General features: G+C 35.3%; 2 protein-coding genes across 4 annotated transcripts; one reads left to right on the top strand and one right to left on the bottom strand.

The window, feature by feature from the left end:
* Positions 1–1,380: 1,380 nt before the first annotated feature.
* LOC128670117 (short transient receptor potential channel 5-like) lies at positions 1,381–12,854 on the top strand. Of its 3 annotated transcripts, none has more exons than XM_053745512.1 (16): positions 1,381–1,481; positions 2,232–2,315; positions 2,535–2,702; positions 2,997–3,129; positions 3,404–3,605; positions 4,026–4,252; positions 4,616–4,761; positions 5,073–5,189; positions 5,837–5,987; positions 7,147–7,344; positions 8,501–8,628; positions 9,234–9,383; positions 10,551–10,731; positions 11,077–11,192; positions 12,266–12,424; positions 12,616–12,854. In XM_053745512.1, exons 2-16 carry the CDS (start codon positions 2,277–2,279, stop codon positions 12,742–12,744), a joined length of 2,244 nt encoding a protein of 747 aa, XP_053601487.1. In that variant the 5' UTR covers positions 1,381–1,481; positions 2,232–2,276; the 3' UTR covers positions 12,745–12,854. The 3 variants fall into 3 exon arrangements, with proteins under 3 accessions (XP_053601487.1, XP_053601488.1, XP_053601486.1); XM_053745513.1 differs by having other exon boundaries at positions 1,381–1,684; positions 12,290–12,424; XM_053745511.1 differs by having other exon boundaries at positions 1,381–1,684.
* Positions 12,848–18,458, bottom strand: cm (carmine). Its single transcript, XM_053745514.1, has 10 exons — positions 18,166–18,458; positions 17,539–17,626; positions 16,944–17,087; positions 16,569–16,628; positions 16,344–16,465; positions 15,899–16,058; positions 15,212–15,325; positions 14,598–14,787; positions 14,063–14,214; positions 12,848–13,570 (listed from the first exon to the last, which is right to left on the bottom strand). Exons 1-10 carry the CDS (start codon positions 18,198–18,200, stop codon positions 13,385–13,387), a joined length of 1,251 nt encoding a protein of 416 aa, XP_053601489.1. The 5' UTR covers positions 18,201–18,458; the 3' UTR covers positions 12,848–13,384.
* Positions 18,459–18,531: the final 73 nt, after the last annotated feature.

The raw sequence follows: 18,531 nt of genomic DNA, 5'->3' as shown, positions 1-18,531 counted from the left end.
GATCTTGTTGAATTTAACGCGTGTGACAAAAAAATGTAATTGCAAGATTTTGTTACAGACAAATAAACATCAGAACAGATGAAACAAAATACAAGCATGTAAAAATACCAAGCCATTTCTGATTTGTTTGGTTAGAACAAGTTAAGATCTGCCACCTACATATTTGTCCCTATACGCGATGAACCAGCGACCCTACCTTATAGTCAGACAAATCGGGCCGTCACATAGAATAAGCAAGATAATTTACATGTTGTATAAATTACAGGTACTGCAGTGACCTGGAGGTTGCGTTTTCACTGTCAAACCTCGTGAATATTGTGCTCAGCTCGGTGAGTTTCTGCTGTGTCGTTTTTCTCACTTTGGTTATGGTTATATTTTATTTTTACAAATTGCATATATAATAATAAATCATCTATTTTCAGACCTAAGACCTCAATTTCGAGTACTAGGAAAGTTAGCAAACAGTAATTAGTAGTAATTCAAATTCCAATAGAAGTAGCACGATTACTAATGATTAATACAAGAGCAAAGAAATCTATATCGCAGTCAGATATCCGAAAGCCTATTTTGTAGATCACCCGTCGTCTTATGTGGTCATATCGGTGGGAGCATAGGTAAAATCATATTTTTGTGACTTATCGTATAAGGCCAAGATTTCTGTGTAATATATGGCCATGACATGTAGTTCAACATTTACAGAACGCGGACGTATCCGTCGTTGCTTATAATAGTGGTTGGTACCGTACTAATCCTCGTTGTCGCCGTGCCCTGATTTTCCTTATTAAGCGGCAACTCCAACTGTAAAGACACAAAATAGAAAAACAAGAAAACCATACATGTCCCGAAGATATTGTCCGAATGGACTAGGGTATCAAGATTACTCACGTTCTAATCTTATGAGGACGTAAAGATGGCAGTAGCGTAACGAAACCTTGTATAAGGCCAACAGTATCTAATACATTTTAAGGCTTATCTATATGGCAAAAAGCCGATATCTTTATAAATCTCGCTCATAATTAGTCCCTAAATATATATCATATTTCTTGTTCTAGGTCCTGAAACACAAAATATATGAACCGTACTGTATTACGATTTGCACAAGTTGACCCGCATTATGACATAACTAGATGGATGAAAAATTGAGGAATTGCTTGGTGCTTGAAAACCAATTATAATTATACCTCTCTATTAAGAGAGGGAAAATACTATTCACAGATTACCAGTCACGATCGTGAAGTTTTTAGACACTCCCAAAGTCAGACAAATCAGGCGCCGAGTAAAAACCGAAATCGTTCCAGCCGATGCTGTTTTACCTCTATGGAGAAATCCATTTTCTTAACTTCAAAAAAAGTTCGTTTTGAAGTAGTTGTTTCAGTGACATTTAAGTCAATTTTCGCAGAGAATTCTCTTTTAAAGTAATTTCCATATTTTACTACGCTCTCTATTATATGAAAAATTATGCATACATACAAATAATATAGGTAAATATGCAAAGTGTCATATCACGTAAATATAATATGTATAATGAGAATATGATATTCAATACTTTTATTATCATGGAAACAGGAGAATATTTATGGACATACACCCACATGCTACCTTAAAAATTACCTTATTTTGACTAAATATGTTTTCTGAGCCATTATTTCACACATTTAGTTGGATGCTCTACTTCTTATTTAAGGTAAAAGTACCTAAACTACACAAAATACTATTATGTCGTCTGATTATGGGTGGTATCGAAATAATATCCCACGCATTTATATCTAAAATGCTACAACCCGGTTGAATGTAATCAACGTTATTGTGAACGGTTCTTATAAATAATATAACGTTATTTAAAATCGAAAACATGTTAAACTTGGGTAGAAACTTGTGGTAAAGTTATCATAAGCTTCCACCCAATCAACAATAATCCGAGTTTCATAGATTAATTTTATTATCCCGCTCGCTGTGTTTCTCTAATGCTAACATGATCTGTCGTTTGATATCATACGGAATTGGGTTCCCATTGTTTATCTGTGCGATTTCCGATCTGTAGTATAATATAGTTCCGGATATGAGCTATTTGGTTGCCGAATATAAATGTATTGTGGAGAAGAAAAGTAAGAAAACGAGCCTTGGGCTCCGACGCTTTATGGGTGAGAATCTCAACTGATCTCAAGAGGACCTTAGGATAATAATAACGTTATTTATAACAATTTATAATTTACAAAATTGTTGTTTTCTAGTCTTAGAGCTGAGAAGCCGTGATCCATTTCAAGATATAAAATAATATGAAACGTAGAGCACGGGATTACAAAGAAATAAAATCGGTAATGAACTTAAAGAGTTAAATATTCAATTTTATATTAAACTTTGGTTTTGATAATGATTTTCTTCATATATCCAGTGCAACTTTTTTTTCAATTTCAAATCCTAAAAATAAAAATGTCTATAAAGAAATGAACATAACTTCATTATTACTACTGATTCATCGATCATGATACAGAGGAAGTACCTAATATATTACGTATATTTCGTATTCTCTACAGTCGGAAGATGACTTCCAAGATAAGTATTTAAATTGGTGCATTCATCTGCCTAAGTTGAGTTCCATTGAGGCAGAATTTATGCAATTGGTGTGTCACGGCAACGTCAAAGCCGTTCAGATGCTCTTGCAAGAATGTCCGGACGTAGACATCAATTGTATTAACTTTCAGGTAATTTATTATTTCCAATTGAACGTTTCTAAGACCAAGAGTTTTTCTATTTTCAGTTTTCATTCCCGGGATACAAAGAGTTGGTAGTTACTACATAATTTATTAAATAGAAAAGAAGAGGATATACAGTTCTATGTTAGCTTTTTGAAAAAAATATTTTTTTGTCATATAAATAAATATGTATAGCTTTATCTCCTTTAATGAGTATATGCATACTTGAAAGCCACAGTGATTCTGAATTAGTAATTTTAATAACTAAATTGAATACTTATTCATAAGGTAATTTTTATATAGGGCAAATCAGCTCTCCAAATAGCAGTGCGGAATCAGTGTATGGATATGGTGGAGTTCTTATTGGCACAGCCTCGCGTTGACATCGGCGACAACGTGCTACATGCCGTGCGAAATAACAGTATCAACATTTTGGGTAAACGGTGTCCTTGATTTCACTTTTTTAAACTCAAAGTGCTTTTAAATTCTTTTAAATATAGCAGATTGATCATTTTGTCAATCAATATCACTCACTGCAATGTACTAGGTATATAACATAAGCTTTTTAACAACAATGCTCAATTGTCATAATGAATTATAGATTTTTACTGTTTAGAATATATACCCGGTTATATACCTGTATGAAGATATACCCGGGTTTAAACTAGACCGGGATAAATACCTAAAAAATCAACTTAGAAATTTTACAGTGAAATTGTTGGAATGTCAGAAAAAGGTTTCTCCCGGCTTGGAATTCGCCGGCGCCATGCATTCTGCAGATTTTCCTGAACACGTGACACCTTTAGTCCTGGCTTCCCAGCTAGGACACTACGAAATGGTGGCGCTTCTGATTGAGCGCGGACATACCATAAACATGCCCCATGCTCCTGGCTGTTACTGTAAATGTTGCAAGTGAGTACCACTCTAACCTGACTATTATATATTCCTATCGACTGCATTATTTAAAAAAAAAACAATTAAGTTGAACTCACGCGTCGAGAGTTCCGAAAAATTACCTTTTTTGTTATGTACATACATACCTATTAAATATGAGAAAATGTTTGTTACTAAATTTCATGATTCTAGATCATTGGTACCTTACATATAATAAGTAGGTTTTGATTCCCATATAAAATCGAAAATATTCTTCTCTTCTTTCTCTTATCTAAATCTTTTAATCGCAACAATCTTCAGAGTTTTGATTATTTCATAGCTGAACACCAGAGTATTGGATATTAATTACAACTTACTTAATACCTCTAAGCATTCTCGAGAAAAAGGTTTTTAACGTGTATACAGACAGAAAGCCTCAAACCTGAAAACGTTTTACAGGAATGCATTTAGGAATGAAGATCCTCTCCACGCTAGTCTGGCACGGTTATCAATATATCAGGCTATATCCTCTCCCGAGTACATCATGCAAACCTCTCCAGACCCGATCCAGTCCGCCTTCTTCCTGGCTGATGAGCTCAGCGCCAATGCCTCCATTTATATACAGTTAGCAGCCTCCTACATTCAACTTAAAGATGACGTTAGTGCTTTCGCCGTTGACCTTATAGGTAGGGTTTCCCCACTATTATCACTTTTATTTAAATACAACCTATGCTGCTCTTTTGTGTCTCATTTAGTATCCAAGAACTATTAGTAATTTTAGCCTAGCAGTTTCTGCGGTCAAATGATAAAACCTTGATCTAAACTCAAATAAGTACTCATGGCAACCTGATGTCTGTAGGTATTTATGATATAATGTAGTGTATTTCTGATCCCGGTTCTCTTAAGTTGCAAAGTCCCTGTAAACGCTTAGATTCGCGTTTTCAGTCAATAAAATGGAACCCATAGATTTTGAAACTGAAAAATAAGCCTCAAAAATTAGTCAGGTAATAACTTCAGACCATGTTAGTGTAACAATATCTATCGATCAGGATGTTGTCGCACCTCTGCAGAAGTAGAGATAATATTAAAGCAAACATCGGGGTGCCAGCGTCGTAGACATTTCGTACTCCCTCGACTTCTGATGGCGGTGAATTTTAAACAGAAAGAGTTCGTGGCACATCCGAATACACAACAGGTAACTTTTGTATTTTTTTTATGTTGTGTATAAAATATATGATTTCTACCAAATTATTTAAATCTACATGTGAGAATAAATTCATGATTCAACCGGATGAACATATTATTTTGTTACGCAAAAGCTACTGGGCGAGTTTCGATGAAACTTGAAAAACGGATAGAACCTTATTAACCTTGAAATTATCTCCAATAATTTAAACTTAATCAGGTGGATCGTTGACATTTTATCAATAAAAATTATTTGCATGCGGATTTGGGAAATCAAATCTTGAAATGCAAATGTTTAAATCCCTTTTTACGTTATTTTAGGTTTTGGAGAATTACTGGTTGGGCGACTGTAGCTGGAAAAATAAGTACTACATTACCAGAGTAATTATCATAGTAACAAGATTATTCATTACACCAATCATGTTAATTTTATCTGTGGTAAGTAGAAGTTTAACTATGTGGAAAAAAAATATGAAATGTGACCTTTGGAAGCTTCAAGACCAAGAGGTCTCTCTTGATCTTGAAGTTTTCTAAATAAAATAAAGTATCATTCATCAATCGAAGAAAGCAACTTTCTGGATTATATGGTAGCTCAAGATTAGTTATTATTTTTTTTATTTTATAGATTTATCTCGTTAGGTATATCCATCTAAAACTGGTATTAAAATACAGTTTAAATAAAAACATCCGTTATACTCGTAAGTGCAATTTATATTTATAACAGAAATAAAATGTTTCGTTCATGCTTTCCGCTGCGTGAACTGTTCAGTTACGTACAGTTATTGGTTTTCAAACGGAGACCCATATTTGTACATGAGAGCTAAATTGCAAAATTTTCTTCAACTTTATTACTTCTTAATCATCACAGGTTAGGTACATCCTTAAGGCGTAATCAATTAAAATTTTTGTACATGGGTAAAATATAACCAGGAATAGTACATGGGATTTACACCAGCAGAAGTATTAATAAGTTTTAAGCTGGGTGTTATAAGCTGGGAACAGTACATAAGAATACCGAAATTTCAAGGAGCGAAGCTAAAACTTCACAGCTAGTATTTCACATGTCTAATAAGTTTTCTGTGCAGATTGCCCCACGACACTGGCTCGTTAGGCACTGGCAAATACCGTTGAACAAGCTGATAACCCACGCGGCTGCGTACCTCTTGTTCCTCACTCTAGTCTTCCACATTTCGAATCAAGATAAACGCGATCAGAAACGGGGCCCGCCAAATACAGGTCCGTGCCACAGACTCATAAACACAGATTAATAGAGAGATACAGATAAAGTCTCATTCAATGGATCCACTTCAAAATGCGCTTCACTGACATGGTGGAAGAAACAGCTAATTGATTCCATAAGTTCCACAATAAGATTTATACACATTAGAACACACATAGCTAAGACTCTTAATTGGGCCCTTCTTACTAGTTGGAGTCAAACGTAAGTAGGTATTTACAAAGATTTCAATTTTGACACAAGCTTTTATTGTCTTGTTGGATTCTATGCGTGAGAAAAAGTCTTTCCCGTGTTACTGCACAGGACCGTTGAGACATGAACGAGGGAACTCGTTGGAAGTCGATCCTGGTTATCGGTACCATCAGGCCATGCTTATCATAATATTTGTCATGGGAACTAAAGAGACGTAATAAATTTTTACTCATTAGGACCAGCGGATGTGGGTCAAATTAAACTTCCAAGATTGACCCACACTAACAAACATGACAAGTTTAAAAAATGCTTGCAAACATGTTTGTGAATTCTCGATCTATTCTCATCTATATTCTATACTTTCGGTGTTTTGCTTCTGTGCCATATTTACTTCACGCTACTAATGAGATAGTTTGTTATTGTAATTAGGATTAATGTGTGCGATTATTTCCCTGATTACCTTATTTATTATGTAGAATCTCTATGACTGGCTCAAATGATTGACTGTTATTTATTAAGAAAGTCTTAATTCAATAGTAGTACCATATTGATCAATTAATCAATGCAATATTGATTGGAGGAAGCGGTATAATCAATACTTTTACTTTCTACAAACTGAAGTTTTACGTTTGATTTCTGCACCTCGCATCTCTCTCTCTCTCTCTCTCTTTCTCTCTCTCTCTCTCTCATCTGAGCGTTTTCCTTTCATCCATGAATTATTAAAGATTTCCTCCAGCTTTTACAATTTATATGAACGTGGAGAAGTAGCTGATACTTTCTACGTTTCTCTTTTTTTTTACTTTCCACCCTGTGGATTTCACTAAGAAATCTCCATTTCAGAGTCCCATTCGTGATAAGGCTCATTCATTCATATATCGATTGCTAACACTGTTGTCAGATTTTATTCAATTGATTCAATTCAATTGATTTGATTTGATTTGATATAAAAAGTGTGTCTTTTGGCAGGAGCCGAAGGTCCGGTCGTATTGTATGTGCTCGGCTACATATGGTCAGCCGTGCGTATGTGCTTCATGCAAGGTCCCCGGCGGTACTTCTCGGAGATGTGGAACTGGGCAGAGATCATCATGCTGCTGCTCTTCGTGCTGTCATTCGGCTTTTGGATCTCTGCTGCCCTGGCTGTCGCCAATGAATTTCAATATTTAGGTGATGTTTATATATTGTCTTTATTTAAAATGTATTCCACAACTTCGAACCCAACTCCACCTAAGTAAGGTGGAGTTAATGCCATACGTCATTATTTTCCAGTTAAACTTTAAATCAAACATAAATGACAAAAAAGTGTTGCTTTCCGCTATAGCTTTTTTGTACTCTTATTTTACTTATATTATAGTACAAACAGGACCATCCTATTAAATTTTAATTTAGACTATATCTCAGTTTGAAGTAACATTTCATTTCGAATTTGAGGAATTTTACGTAGTAGCTTTTCTTATATAAATAATTTATAGGTAAATTATTCCAGATATACATAATAGTTTCGTTGAAAAATCCCATCAAAAAAAGCAAAAAATTTGTAATAACTTTTCACCATAAACGTATGTAGCTGCCGAACAAACATATTTTTCTTTACGAACATTTTAGCAAGTTGTGACGTCATTTGTACGTGTCATTCGTTACTAAAGTAAAATGTGCGATTTTATTTTTGTCATATATCTGAAAGCATTGTCATTATCACAGTATTTTTCCCTGGTGTCTTTGAAAAGTCATCAAAACAAAAGTAACCTATTTGTGCGAGTTTTCTCGACTGTAGATGAATTACATCTATCGGGTGGAATTCCACCCGATCCATTTCTAACCTGCTATTCGAATCGGGTCAAAAGTACTTTCCAAGGTTTCAGAGTATGAGAAATTCAAACTTCTAGACACATTTTCATTTCATGGATAAGTCTGAAAAATCGCATACAAATACAAAAGTATATATACATATATAAATATATACGTTTAATTTTTTTTAGATCCTTTTAATTTGATATTTTATCTGCTTATTACAGTAATAAAACTGCAACGCAGATAATCAAAAATACACCTTTATACCAAATTTCATAATAATATCCGCCAAGTTCCCGGGGATTAAATCTACTTGATCAAATTAAACCTTAAGTACTTTTGTGAAAACCAAACCATGTCAAGTTTTAAATTCCTAAAGCGCCATCTAGTATTTATCTACGGAAGTATCGTACTGGGTGTGCACAGTGCACAAAGACTAAAATTTTATTCACTCAGCATTTTACAACTTTGATTTTATTTAATTCGAAGGAATATTGGTATATTTTTTACGCATTTGTAATTCCTCCAGCAGAACGTAAATATTGGCAACAGCATGACCCTACATTGCTGGCTGAAGGGACATTTTGTTTAGCTACGATATTCGCTTACTTCCGACTCATGTTCCTGTGTCAACTGAGCTACCATTTAGGGCCGCTGCAGGTATGCATATGACATTTTCGACTTGAGAAACATGTGTGTGTTGAGAAACGTAATGTTACTTGTTAGCGAACTTGGCTTATCTCGTTAATTTGACTTATCGCATCTTGTTACCTACTTGAATTGATAAGATTATGTAAGGAACGGGTAGCATTTAACTTTTGTTTTGAGCTTCCTGAATACAACTCACTCTAATGATAGATACACCCACATGATGCTTAGTAGCAGATAAGAGATGTGAAGCAGTGGTCCAGTACACTGCCTGTGATCAAAAGGTCGATAAGATTCATGCACCTATCGCAAGGAAAACTGCACACTGGTTGACATTTGACAATAGATCACTAATGTGTATGGGACTACTTGGCGTTGGAGGGCGTTAAATAGCCGTAAAAGTCATGTCGGATGCCTTTAAGCGACTTGAATAAAATCTGTCGACATTATTTGTTAATATAGAAATAGCTTAATTATGTGTAGTATACTATTGTAAGAATTTGTGGAAATAGAAATACCCACTTATATAACTCGGACATCAGTTCACATAAATTCAAACTAGTTACTAGTATACGTACATTTATAAAGACTTCAGGATACACTAATTTGTTTTACAGGTTTCCCTTGGAAAAATGACTATTGATATTTACAAATACACAATTGTGTTCGCGATAATCATCAGTGCTTTCACTGCGGGGCTCGCGCGTCTGTACCAATATTACGATGGAATGGTTTACGAAGATGACTTTGGAGTCAAAACTGTGCAGGTGTATTGTAACTATATCCTTAATCCTCATATACGAGTACCTATTATACAAAGAAGTCCCTCGCGTCTGTTCGTCTGTCTCTTTGTATGTACAATTTTGACCGATAGATTCGTGAGGAAGGTGAATATTATGGACTAGCTGATGCCCGCGACTCCGTTCGCGTGCAGAACAATTTTTGGTAAGGTGTCAAAATTATTAGAGAGCGAAAATTATCAGGCTGAACAACTATTGTTAACTTTTGGACCATCATTGTTCTCCATCAGGTGTTCCAGTTTTCAAAATCATTTATACCCTATATGTTGCTTAGGCTTAATAGCTATATAACAAAAAGTTTCATTCAAATCCGTTCAATAGTTCCGAAGATTGGCGTGAACTAACAGACAAACAGACAGACATACAAACAGTTTTTTTTTTCAAATTCTTTCTCTGTTATGACTCAATCTCACTCTTCTATGCTATGACTCTGTCGCCTAATTTTGTTTTTATGTAAATATATTCAATGTACAGGATTTTTTTTCTACTGTTTTATTATATGTATTTATTGATATTAATTGATTGATATACCCGAGCGAAGCTAGGACAGGCCGCTAGTTATGTATAAATTAATCTGTCAAGTTGTTAGCACTGGAAAATACGTACATACGCGTATTAAATACGCCTGTTTCCCATGGGGGTAGGCAGAGACCAAAAAATGCTAACTGTAGCCTTTAAAATTTTCACGAAAATGTGTAAATAGGTACTTAAGTAACTAGTACTATATACGTACTTATACCTGCCTGCTAATTGCTAAAATATGTTTGTTGTGTTCGTTGTTTTTTACTGCTTGTAGTGGGTTGGCTTTGAGTAGGTATATTGCCCAAACAGTAACAACTTACACCTAATTTGGCGTGAAGATAAGTAGGCTCGCCAAACTTTCGATGGCTATCTTTTACAGAGAAATTTGGGACGAATGCTTTTTCGTGGACATTACGACTGATTTGATCTAACTAAATTAATGTTGCCGTAAGGTCGGATTTTTATTACTGGTTTTATATTTTTATCACTCGCACACTAAATGAGTCCTTCCATACAAAAATTATAATGTTTACTCAGAAGTAACCTAAAACACAATTTGAATTTTGATTTTTCGCCGCCATTGAGCTCCTATTGCTGACCACTATTTTGCAGGTATCTTCGTTCACAAGTATGACAGACACTTTGAAGACATTATTCTGGGCAGTTTTCTGCATGGCGCCGTTGGAGAGCGCGGACGTGGTCATCGCCAACAACAGGAATATAAGGAGTATGGAGAAATTCCAGGAAAATCGCCACGAGTTTACTGAACTTGTTGGATACTTCTGTTTTGGCTGTAACTTAATTTTGATCTATTATTATAACGAGAAAAAAATTTTTTTTCGATTCTTTGTTATGTATAAACTCAAATAGTACTGGACCGATTTTTATGAAATTTGACAAGACAGACGAAACCTTCAGGAGTACCTAACGTAGGCCAGGTTCAGGAGTACTTTTATTATTATGTTTTTACCCGAGCGAAATTGGAACGGTCTGCTATTTCTGTACAAAATAATTACAAATTTATTTAGGTACCAGCATGGAGTCATCCATGACATAGATCCATGGTCACCACGTTATAGTAGGTATATATCAGGTTGAACACTGTTATTTTCTAAATACTAATTAAAACTTATTTTAGGTTTCGAAGTTATATCAGTAATTATCGTGCTGAACATGCTTATAGCAACGATGTCCAACACGTTTCAAAGAGTCAACGACAACGTCGCCATTGAGTGGACTTTCGGCAGAACTGAAGTAAGTGTACCTACCAATGTACCTTCAATTTTAATTAAACTTGAAACTTAACTTTATATCAAGTTAAATTATCGATACGGTACATCCTATCAGAATATTTTTAACCAAAAAATAATCATTTCAATCTCAGCAGAGTGAAACTAATCTGCTTCTACTACCTAACACCCGTGGAAGACCCGGATACTGTTTCCCACCGGATACTCGCTACAGCATATGATCCGACCAATCTTATAGCAATATAGAACTCGCTAACGGTTCCATAACAGTTACATAACACCGCTCTCAGAATACACGTTTTTGTAAAAATCAGCGTTTGCGTGCAGTTACTCGCTTAGATTTGCAAGTCCGCTAATTATGTCTTCATTAATGCCATGGGGACTAATCTATTTTTTACTTAATACCACGAACAAAGCTTAACTCGATTATGCTTGTGTGAATTTCCGCATAATGCAAATTTAACGACAATACCTACCATATAAATTATTTACTTACAGCTATGTCATTCACAATTAGATCGCCTATCGTAACTGAAAATTCCTTTTTATTTTCTCGGTCTACGAGACGTGCTTATCTACTTATAATACAAAACATTTACCTACTAGCATCTACGTAGATGATAATTTTCCAATTTTTGCACATTAAGAGTTTCAGGAGTTTCTATTAGTGGAAATGTTAGCTAGGTAGTAGTAACAAATTAAACAGAATCTAATAGAGTTGATTGAGCAAAGTACCTACTTACCTTAAAATTTATTATTCTTGAACTCGATACCAACTAATGGTGGAGTGTTTCAGCCCTAGAAAGAATAGGATCCCTCCATACTCCCGTGGATGTCGTACGATGCGATCAAGTATCACGTAGCCTTGCCAGCTAGTAGGCAACAATATCATACTCAAAGATTATTGACGTCAGACAGACAGGCGGTTGTAAAATCAAAGCCGAATCTTCAATATTTCAAGATTTGTTTTCTGAAACAACGAAACTATTTGAATGCAACCGGTACACCCAGTTATTTTGAGATCCATATAATGCACTACGTTTTCATGAAATGGCCTATCCTTTATAAGTTTTTCAGGTGTACATAAACTACATGTTGCAGACGACTCTGCCGCCCCCGTTCAACCTGGTGCCCACGGCAGGCGGCATGAGCACAATTTTCGAATGGCTAAGAATTAAAATTTTCAATACAGTGGGGGTTCGCGCGCGCTGGTCCCCTTCCTACTGCTGCTATGTGGTTAGAACAATTGCTACTAACATTTATATTCCAGTAATTCATGTACCCAGGCTACAAGAATAAATATTTAAAAAAACCATTTTAGCTGTGTACATTTTGGAAAAATAATGTTGAGGTACATGACGCATAAGACAGTTTGAAAACATACAATAAGAAATTTACTAATATCTAATATTTCTTCTATTTTTCAGGAGCGCGATGTTGAGGCAAATATACAGAAAGAGTTTCCTGTGTTAATGTCAGTTCTAGCTCAACGATATTTAAGTAAGAAACTCGGCAAACAATCTCAAGTACATAAATTAAACTCCTTAATTAGATAACTGGATAAATGAATTGCAGAACACGACAATGAACTTTTTTGTAAGATTACGTATATGAATAGTAATAATAGTATTCTAGTACAAAATAATAAAAAAATAGATGTAAATTTAACGTAATACGTTTTATTTACGATAAAAACAATCAATTGCATAGCATTACTTAAGTTACATTTAAGATTTAATCTAGCTAGATACACTTTTTATATAAGTATTAATTATACACATTGCACAAGACCATATTGGGAATAAACATGTGTACAATGTACGAGTTCTCAATTCAATCTTGTTTATTTCTCGCTTAAGGGCGCAGCCAACCAATCACAACGTGGGATTCTGATGTGAAGGCCTCAAAGCGGGAAGAATTTTTTTACATCCACATCCATTCAAAAATTGTAGTTCCTTCATGATCTATATTTCCGCTGTTTCATTCAGCAGCTAATAGATAGAACTAAGATACTGTAGTTTAGTATATATTATTCCACACAATTTGTAAAGGTTTATTCCATATATTTTTTATAAAAATCTATATTTTGTTTAGATATCGGAACACTTGGTAATATTTCTCCTTCGTCCAAAATAGTTTTTTTTACGTACACGCAGAAAGGCTGGCGTAGACCCACGAGCCTTCCCCCTCGTCCCATCACATGCGGACGTGGAACTTGCCCGCCTTGGTGACGTACTTGACGCCCTTGAAGGGCTTGTACTTGGCGCCGTACATGTCCAGGCGGCTCACGCGCAGCCCGCTCACCGCCAGCTGCGGGATCGTGAAGTGCACGTTGACGCTAGGGTTGGCGCCCGCCGTGTCCGCGCCCGACGCCACTGACACCTGGGGATATGTGAATAGGGTTGTTGCCATTTAACAAAATCATTAACAAAATTGCTACTAGATAAAGTCATACTTTTCCAAATTGTATTGAAGTATATTAGTTATGCACTATAATTGCAACCCAAACTGGAATTGCATGACATCCACTAGTTAGAATACCTAGTGGATGTCTGTCCGGTTTCTGTAGCCCCCAATAAATCCCACTAATATTGTAAAGAAGGAGGTTTGTGTGTATGTTTGTTACTAATTCACGCTCAAACGGCCAATTTTTATGAAATTTGGTATTGAGGCAGCTGATACCTTGGATTTACGCCAAGTACTTTTTGTCCAAAAAGTAACAGTACATGATTCCCGTAGGATTTAGTCAAAAAGTCTGACAGTCGATGACGCTTTACACATTAGATGTCGTTACTATGCATAACAACGTATTTTTTTCTAATAATTACACAGGTAACAGTGCTGTGTGCAGCTAGTATATTGATAAAAACTTACAGTTCCTCTGATGTTGGGCAACTTGGGGAGCTCAATGCGGCCGATGTCCCACAGCAGGATCTTGCTCACCGGGTCGTAGGAATACTTCCCCTGGTTGGCGGTCAGCGAACAGTTCAACACGCACTTTGGCATGCAGATTTCTAACGCGACATCTGAAATTGTTATGAAATATTTTATAATTGCGCGCTCCCGTGGGAATTTCTGGACAAGAAGTAGCCTAGGTGTTATTCCAGTTGATTTTCTACTCGTGTACCAATTTCATAACAATCCATCCAGTAGATTTCACGTGAAACAGTAACAAACATTCGCATTTATAATATTAGTAGGATTGCGCATAGTCACAGAATCCTAGTATATAGGTACCTATATTCTAGTATATACCTACTAATCTATTCATATCCAAAATTTGTTTTTAACTCGACCGGTTTTGATGAAATTTGGCACGAGTAAAATAGGCTATATTTTAATATGATTTTACCCGAGCGAAGCCGGGGCGGGCCGGCAGTATCTGCTTGTATTTTATTATTAGTCTTACTTTCCAAAGTCCGTCCCATGGTCTGTTTGGGCCCGACGGTGAGGTCGAGGCGGCCCTGGTCGCCGCTGGAGCGCAGCGCCAGACTGTGGCGCACGTAGATCGGGATGGCCACCACGCTCTGGGACCCGATGTGGTACGACATCAACCGGAAGTTGCCGTCTGGAGGGATGAACGACAATATTCTCTCAGACTGAAAAAGAAAAACAATTTAGACACACTATTTTCACGTGTGTCATATAGTCACGTGATTCGGAAGCCGAATCTGGGTGCATCATCTGGTCATGCACAAACATAATAATGCATTGCCGTAATTGAAGCGACGTAGAAAATTTCAGCTCAGAAGGACAATAAGAAATAGGTAAAATTTAATGGGGACGAGTAAAAGGTTGTAATAATATTTTTTCTCAGACTAGAAAACAATTTTTGCTATTATACATATTTCGAAGTGGTTAAAGATTTTTAACTTATTTATTTTATTTATTTAGTTAAAGATTTTTGATTAACTTATTTAATTATAATTCCAGAGTACAATATTTCTAGATCATATAAATTGTTTCCCTTCACAAAACTATAAGTAAATAGTGAAGCACCTAAGAAATTGATTAATTTCTTACCTCCCACCGCTTAAATCTCACACAAGGATGAAATGAGACGTCATCAAACAATCTTGGATTGACGAACGTAAGAGTCAAATCAGGCATTCCACTTAATTTTATACAGCAGTCAATCTGAAAATTTAAAAAGTCAGTTGATTTTTAAATCCATAACAAATAATTAGCATGAACCTAGAGCACTTTTTTCAATTTATAAAATATTTGTTGAAATTCTTCTATGTATAATACTCTTTTAGTTGCCAAAGAAGAATTACGGAAGACAAAAAGACTACCCAGCAATGGTACACCTAAGCAGTATACAAAAAATACTTCATGTTATGGTCAATACATACGTATGACGGAGTGTTAACTTTGTTGTTATTTTACATACCGTATTGTCGGTAAAACAGCTCGTAAAAAGCTCGTCAAAGTGCCTCATCACCTGTTGTCACACCATAACAAGAACGTGTAAGCGTTGTAATGACTCAGTCTTAGGTCTGGCACCGTGTGATGCGATCTTGTTCCTTTGTAAGTATAAGTATACTTACAAAGTATAAGTGATCTATGTGTATACATAGTTGTGATGTTATCTTTCTTAATTCTCAGTGGTTATAAGTGAAGTGTGGTCAGTAGTCGACACATATAAACCTATTATCACGCCTGTTTCCCATGGGAGCAGATTAATTGGTTAATATATTGTAAACATACATATCCTTGTATTTCAGCAGACACAGTAGCACCACTTTTGTCTACAATTGCATCAACCTCCTCCACTACATCAAAGTACGCCTCGTTGTTAGCGTACTTAACGCCTGAACGCCGCCATGGAACATTTGACAACTGACCAGAAGGCAATGTAGAGGAAACACTGCAAAGAAAATAATTAGAAACTTTCAAAGTTTGTATTTTCTTGTCAAATTCATACAATGGCCTTACTGGACCAGATAAGTTTGTTCCTCTTTACAGAATGACAAGAATAGATCCAGTGACCAAAATTGAAAATAATTTTATGCATGTAATTAAGATAGTGGTGTATGTCCTTCCAGCTGAGTCGACACACTGAGAAATACATTATGTTCATTTCAATGAAGCCCTCATTGACCGAATAAATTAATTATAATAATAATGAATTACTACAAATAAATGCTCTTACTTTGATTTACCAGTTACAGTATTGGCAATAGTTCGAAGAATATTTGGTGGTTTTATCAATTCCTTCAAAATGTTACTTTCTGTTGCTAGAGGGAATCCATTATCTAACATCTCATCTAATAGCTAAAAGAAAAACATTTACAAATTATATTACATTTCTTTGGGATGTACTTTCGATTGAATCTGAAAAAAAGCTAAAACTGAACTATAGTTAAGTGATATTTACCTCATAAACAACTACATAGTTTTCCTTAATAATAGTCTCAGTGCAATCAGAAAAATAATCCTGGAAAATATGAAAATGTAATTACTATTAATTTGCAGATATAAATAAACTAAATTTGCCAACAAACATTATTTATAAAAAAAAAAAACAAAATACAAAAACTTGAACAAATAATATATATGAATATAATATATGAATATTACAAATTTAAAAATCTGTCTGTCACACTTTCACAGTTAGACTACTAGGCTGATTTTAAATATTTGGTAGATATAGTTAAGCTACTGTGAGCTGCTAGTATGATTATTGTGGATAAATTGAAGTGTGATGATGATGTATGAATTGAATAAATATAAATAAATAGTTATGCATTACCTGGAATGTATCAACTACCCTGTGCAGGAACTCTATCACAAAGAGGGGGGAGACCTCCTGCTTACACACAGCCACAAGTGCTACTCCACCTCTCTGAATTGATATGAGATAATGATGGGGAGCAGCTAACACAGGTGGAACATCCTGGAAATAGAAGTTCTTGAGTTAGTTGTGGTACAATAAATACCTAGGCCACCACCATTATCAGCCATTTTAATGTCGCCGCTGTTGGGGCACTGGCCTTCCTTTTAGATGGTACTTGGAGTCATGGTGGGTCTTGACCTACCATATCATACATAATCATCCTTATGAAGTGACCAATAGTCATACCATCAACATTTACAGAAATATTCCAATTTAGGAAGCTCAAATCTCACTTGATGGTACGAATTTGCGATGCAGATCAGTTTAGGTCACTGCATTAAGAGATGTTGGTAAGCCCCCAGAAAGTAAGAAAATCAGCTTCACAATCAACTTATCTGAATAAATCTTATAATAAATTCTAGTTCAGTTGCAATATATTCAAATATTATCTACTTCACTATCTTGTGGTCTACCAAAAAGTCAGTCAAAAATTTAAACAATTTCTGCTTACATTTGGTGATGCCCGCTGTGCCTCCAAGTAATAATCACATACTGATCGTGGTATAACACTTCGCCAATGTTTTTCAAGAAAAACGTCCCTAAAATAATACAATTCTTATAAAATAGACTATTAGTGCATTTTTAAACACATCAAGATAATATTCCAAATACATTTTTAAACTTGTTTTGCACACATCAATGTAGGTATTTTAGACATGCTTTTGGTGCACGTACAATTTATGTAGAACTTTATAAAAACTAAACAATACTACAATCTTATATTTTTATGTTGTCACTATGCATGCCAAAGGTCTTATGAGGATGTGAGGGAGAAGACCGTGCCAAGTGGAGATAAAAAGGTAGTAATGCGGGCCATGGGCTCCGACAAATAAACCGGGAAAATGCTCAGATGAAAGGTCATATCAACCGATTTACCCATGAATTCACGATATCCACGCAATGTTTCAGCTCTATTGGAAACCAGGAAGTAGGTCAATAACTTACAATATTTGATTACAAATTTGATATATTCGTAATATACCTAAATACCTAACTAGATCAAAACTTGAAAGAGGCATTCAGAGGTACGTAAGCCACCAATAAATTAAAATTAATAAATCAAAATTAACATACGTACCCAGAAGGGTTTATTATAAATAAACTATGTATCATTTTTATCCTGTTTCGTTGAGACAACTCACAAATTCTTTACAGACATAAATTACAAAAGACAAAATAAATGAAGTACCTATGTACTCATTAATGTAGTAAACAAACTATTAAAATAAATACCTAAGTTTGCTTTGCTTGCTTTTCACTAAGTATATAAAATAGTATATCTAGCAATGCATCTTGAATCGAGTGGGAATCACGAGTTACGAGTGGATTTTGATGTGAATATTTAAACCCCTTCCACACGACCCAATTTTACGCCCAATCTGATTAGATTGACAATTAAATTGGGTCAATGAAATTCAAGGTCATTGGGTGGTCGGTCTCGCCC

Source organism: Plodia interpunctella, chromosome 5, assembly GCF_027563975.2.
Source record: "Plodia interpunctella isolate USDA-ARS_2022_Savannah chromosome 5, ilPloInte3.2, whole genome shotgun sequence".
Classification (NCBI taxonomy): Eukaryota; Metazoa; Arthropoda; class Insecta; order Lepidoptera; family Pyralidae; genus Plodia; species Plodia interpunctella.
The sequence above is the reverse complement of the archived record's forward strand: the minus strand, read 5'-3'. Positions and strand labels throughout refer to the sequence as shown.

Bases quoted from the DNA above. Each gene is read 5' to 3' on its own strand.
- LOC128670117 (XM_053745512.1), top strand. From the start codon at position 2,277: ATGAAACGTAGAGCACGGGATTACAAAGAAATAAAATCG. The intron at 2,316-2,534 runs GTAATGAACTTA...TATTCTCTACAG, and splicing joins ATTACAAAGAAATAAAATCG to TCGGAAGATGACTTCCAAGA. The intron at 4,762-5,072 runs GTAACTTTTGTA...ACGTTATTTTAG, and splicing joins CACATCCGAATACACAACAG to GTTTTGGAGAATTACTGGTT.
- cm (XM_053745514.1), bottom strand. From the start codon at position 18,200: ATGATACATAGTTTATTTATAATAAACCCTTCTGG. The intron at 16,059-16,343 runs GTAAGAGCATTT...TTTTCTTTGCAG, and splicing joins ACTGTAACTGGTAAATCAAA to TGTTTCCTCTACATTGCCTT. The intron at 13,571-14,062 runs GTAAGTTTTTAT...ACATATCCCCAG, and splicing joins TGCCCAACATCAGAGGAACT to GTGTCAGTGGCGTCGGGCGC.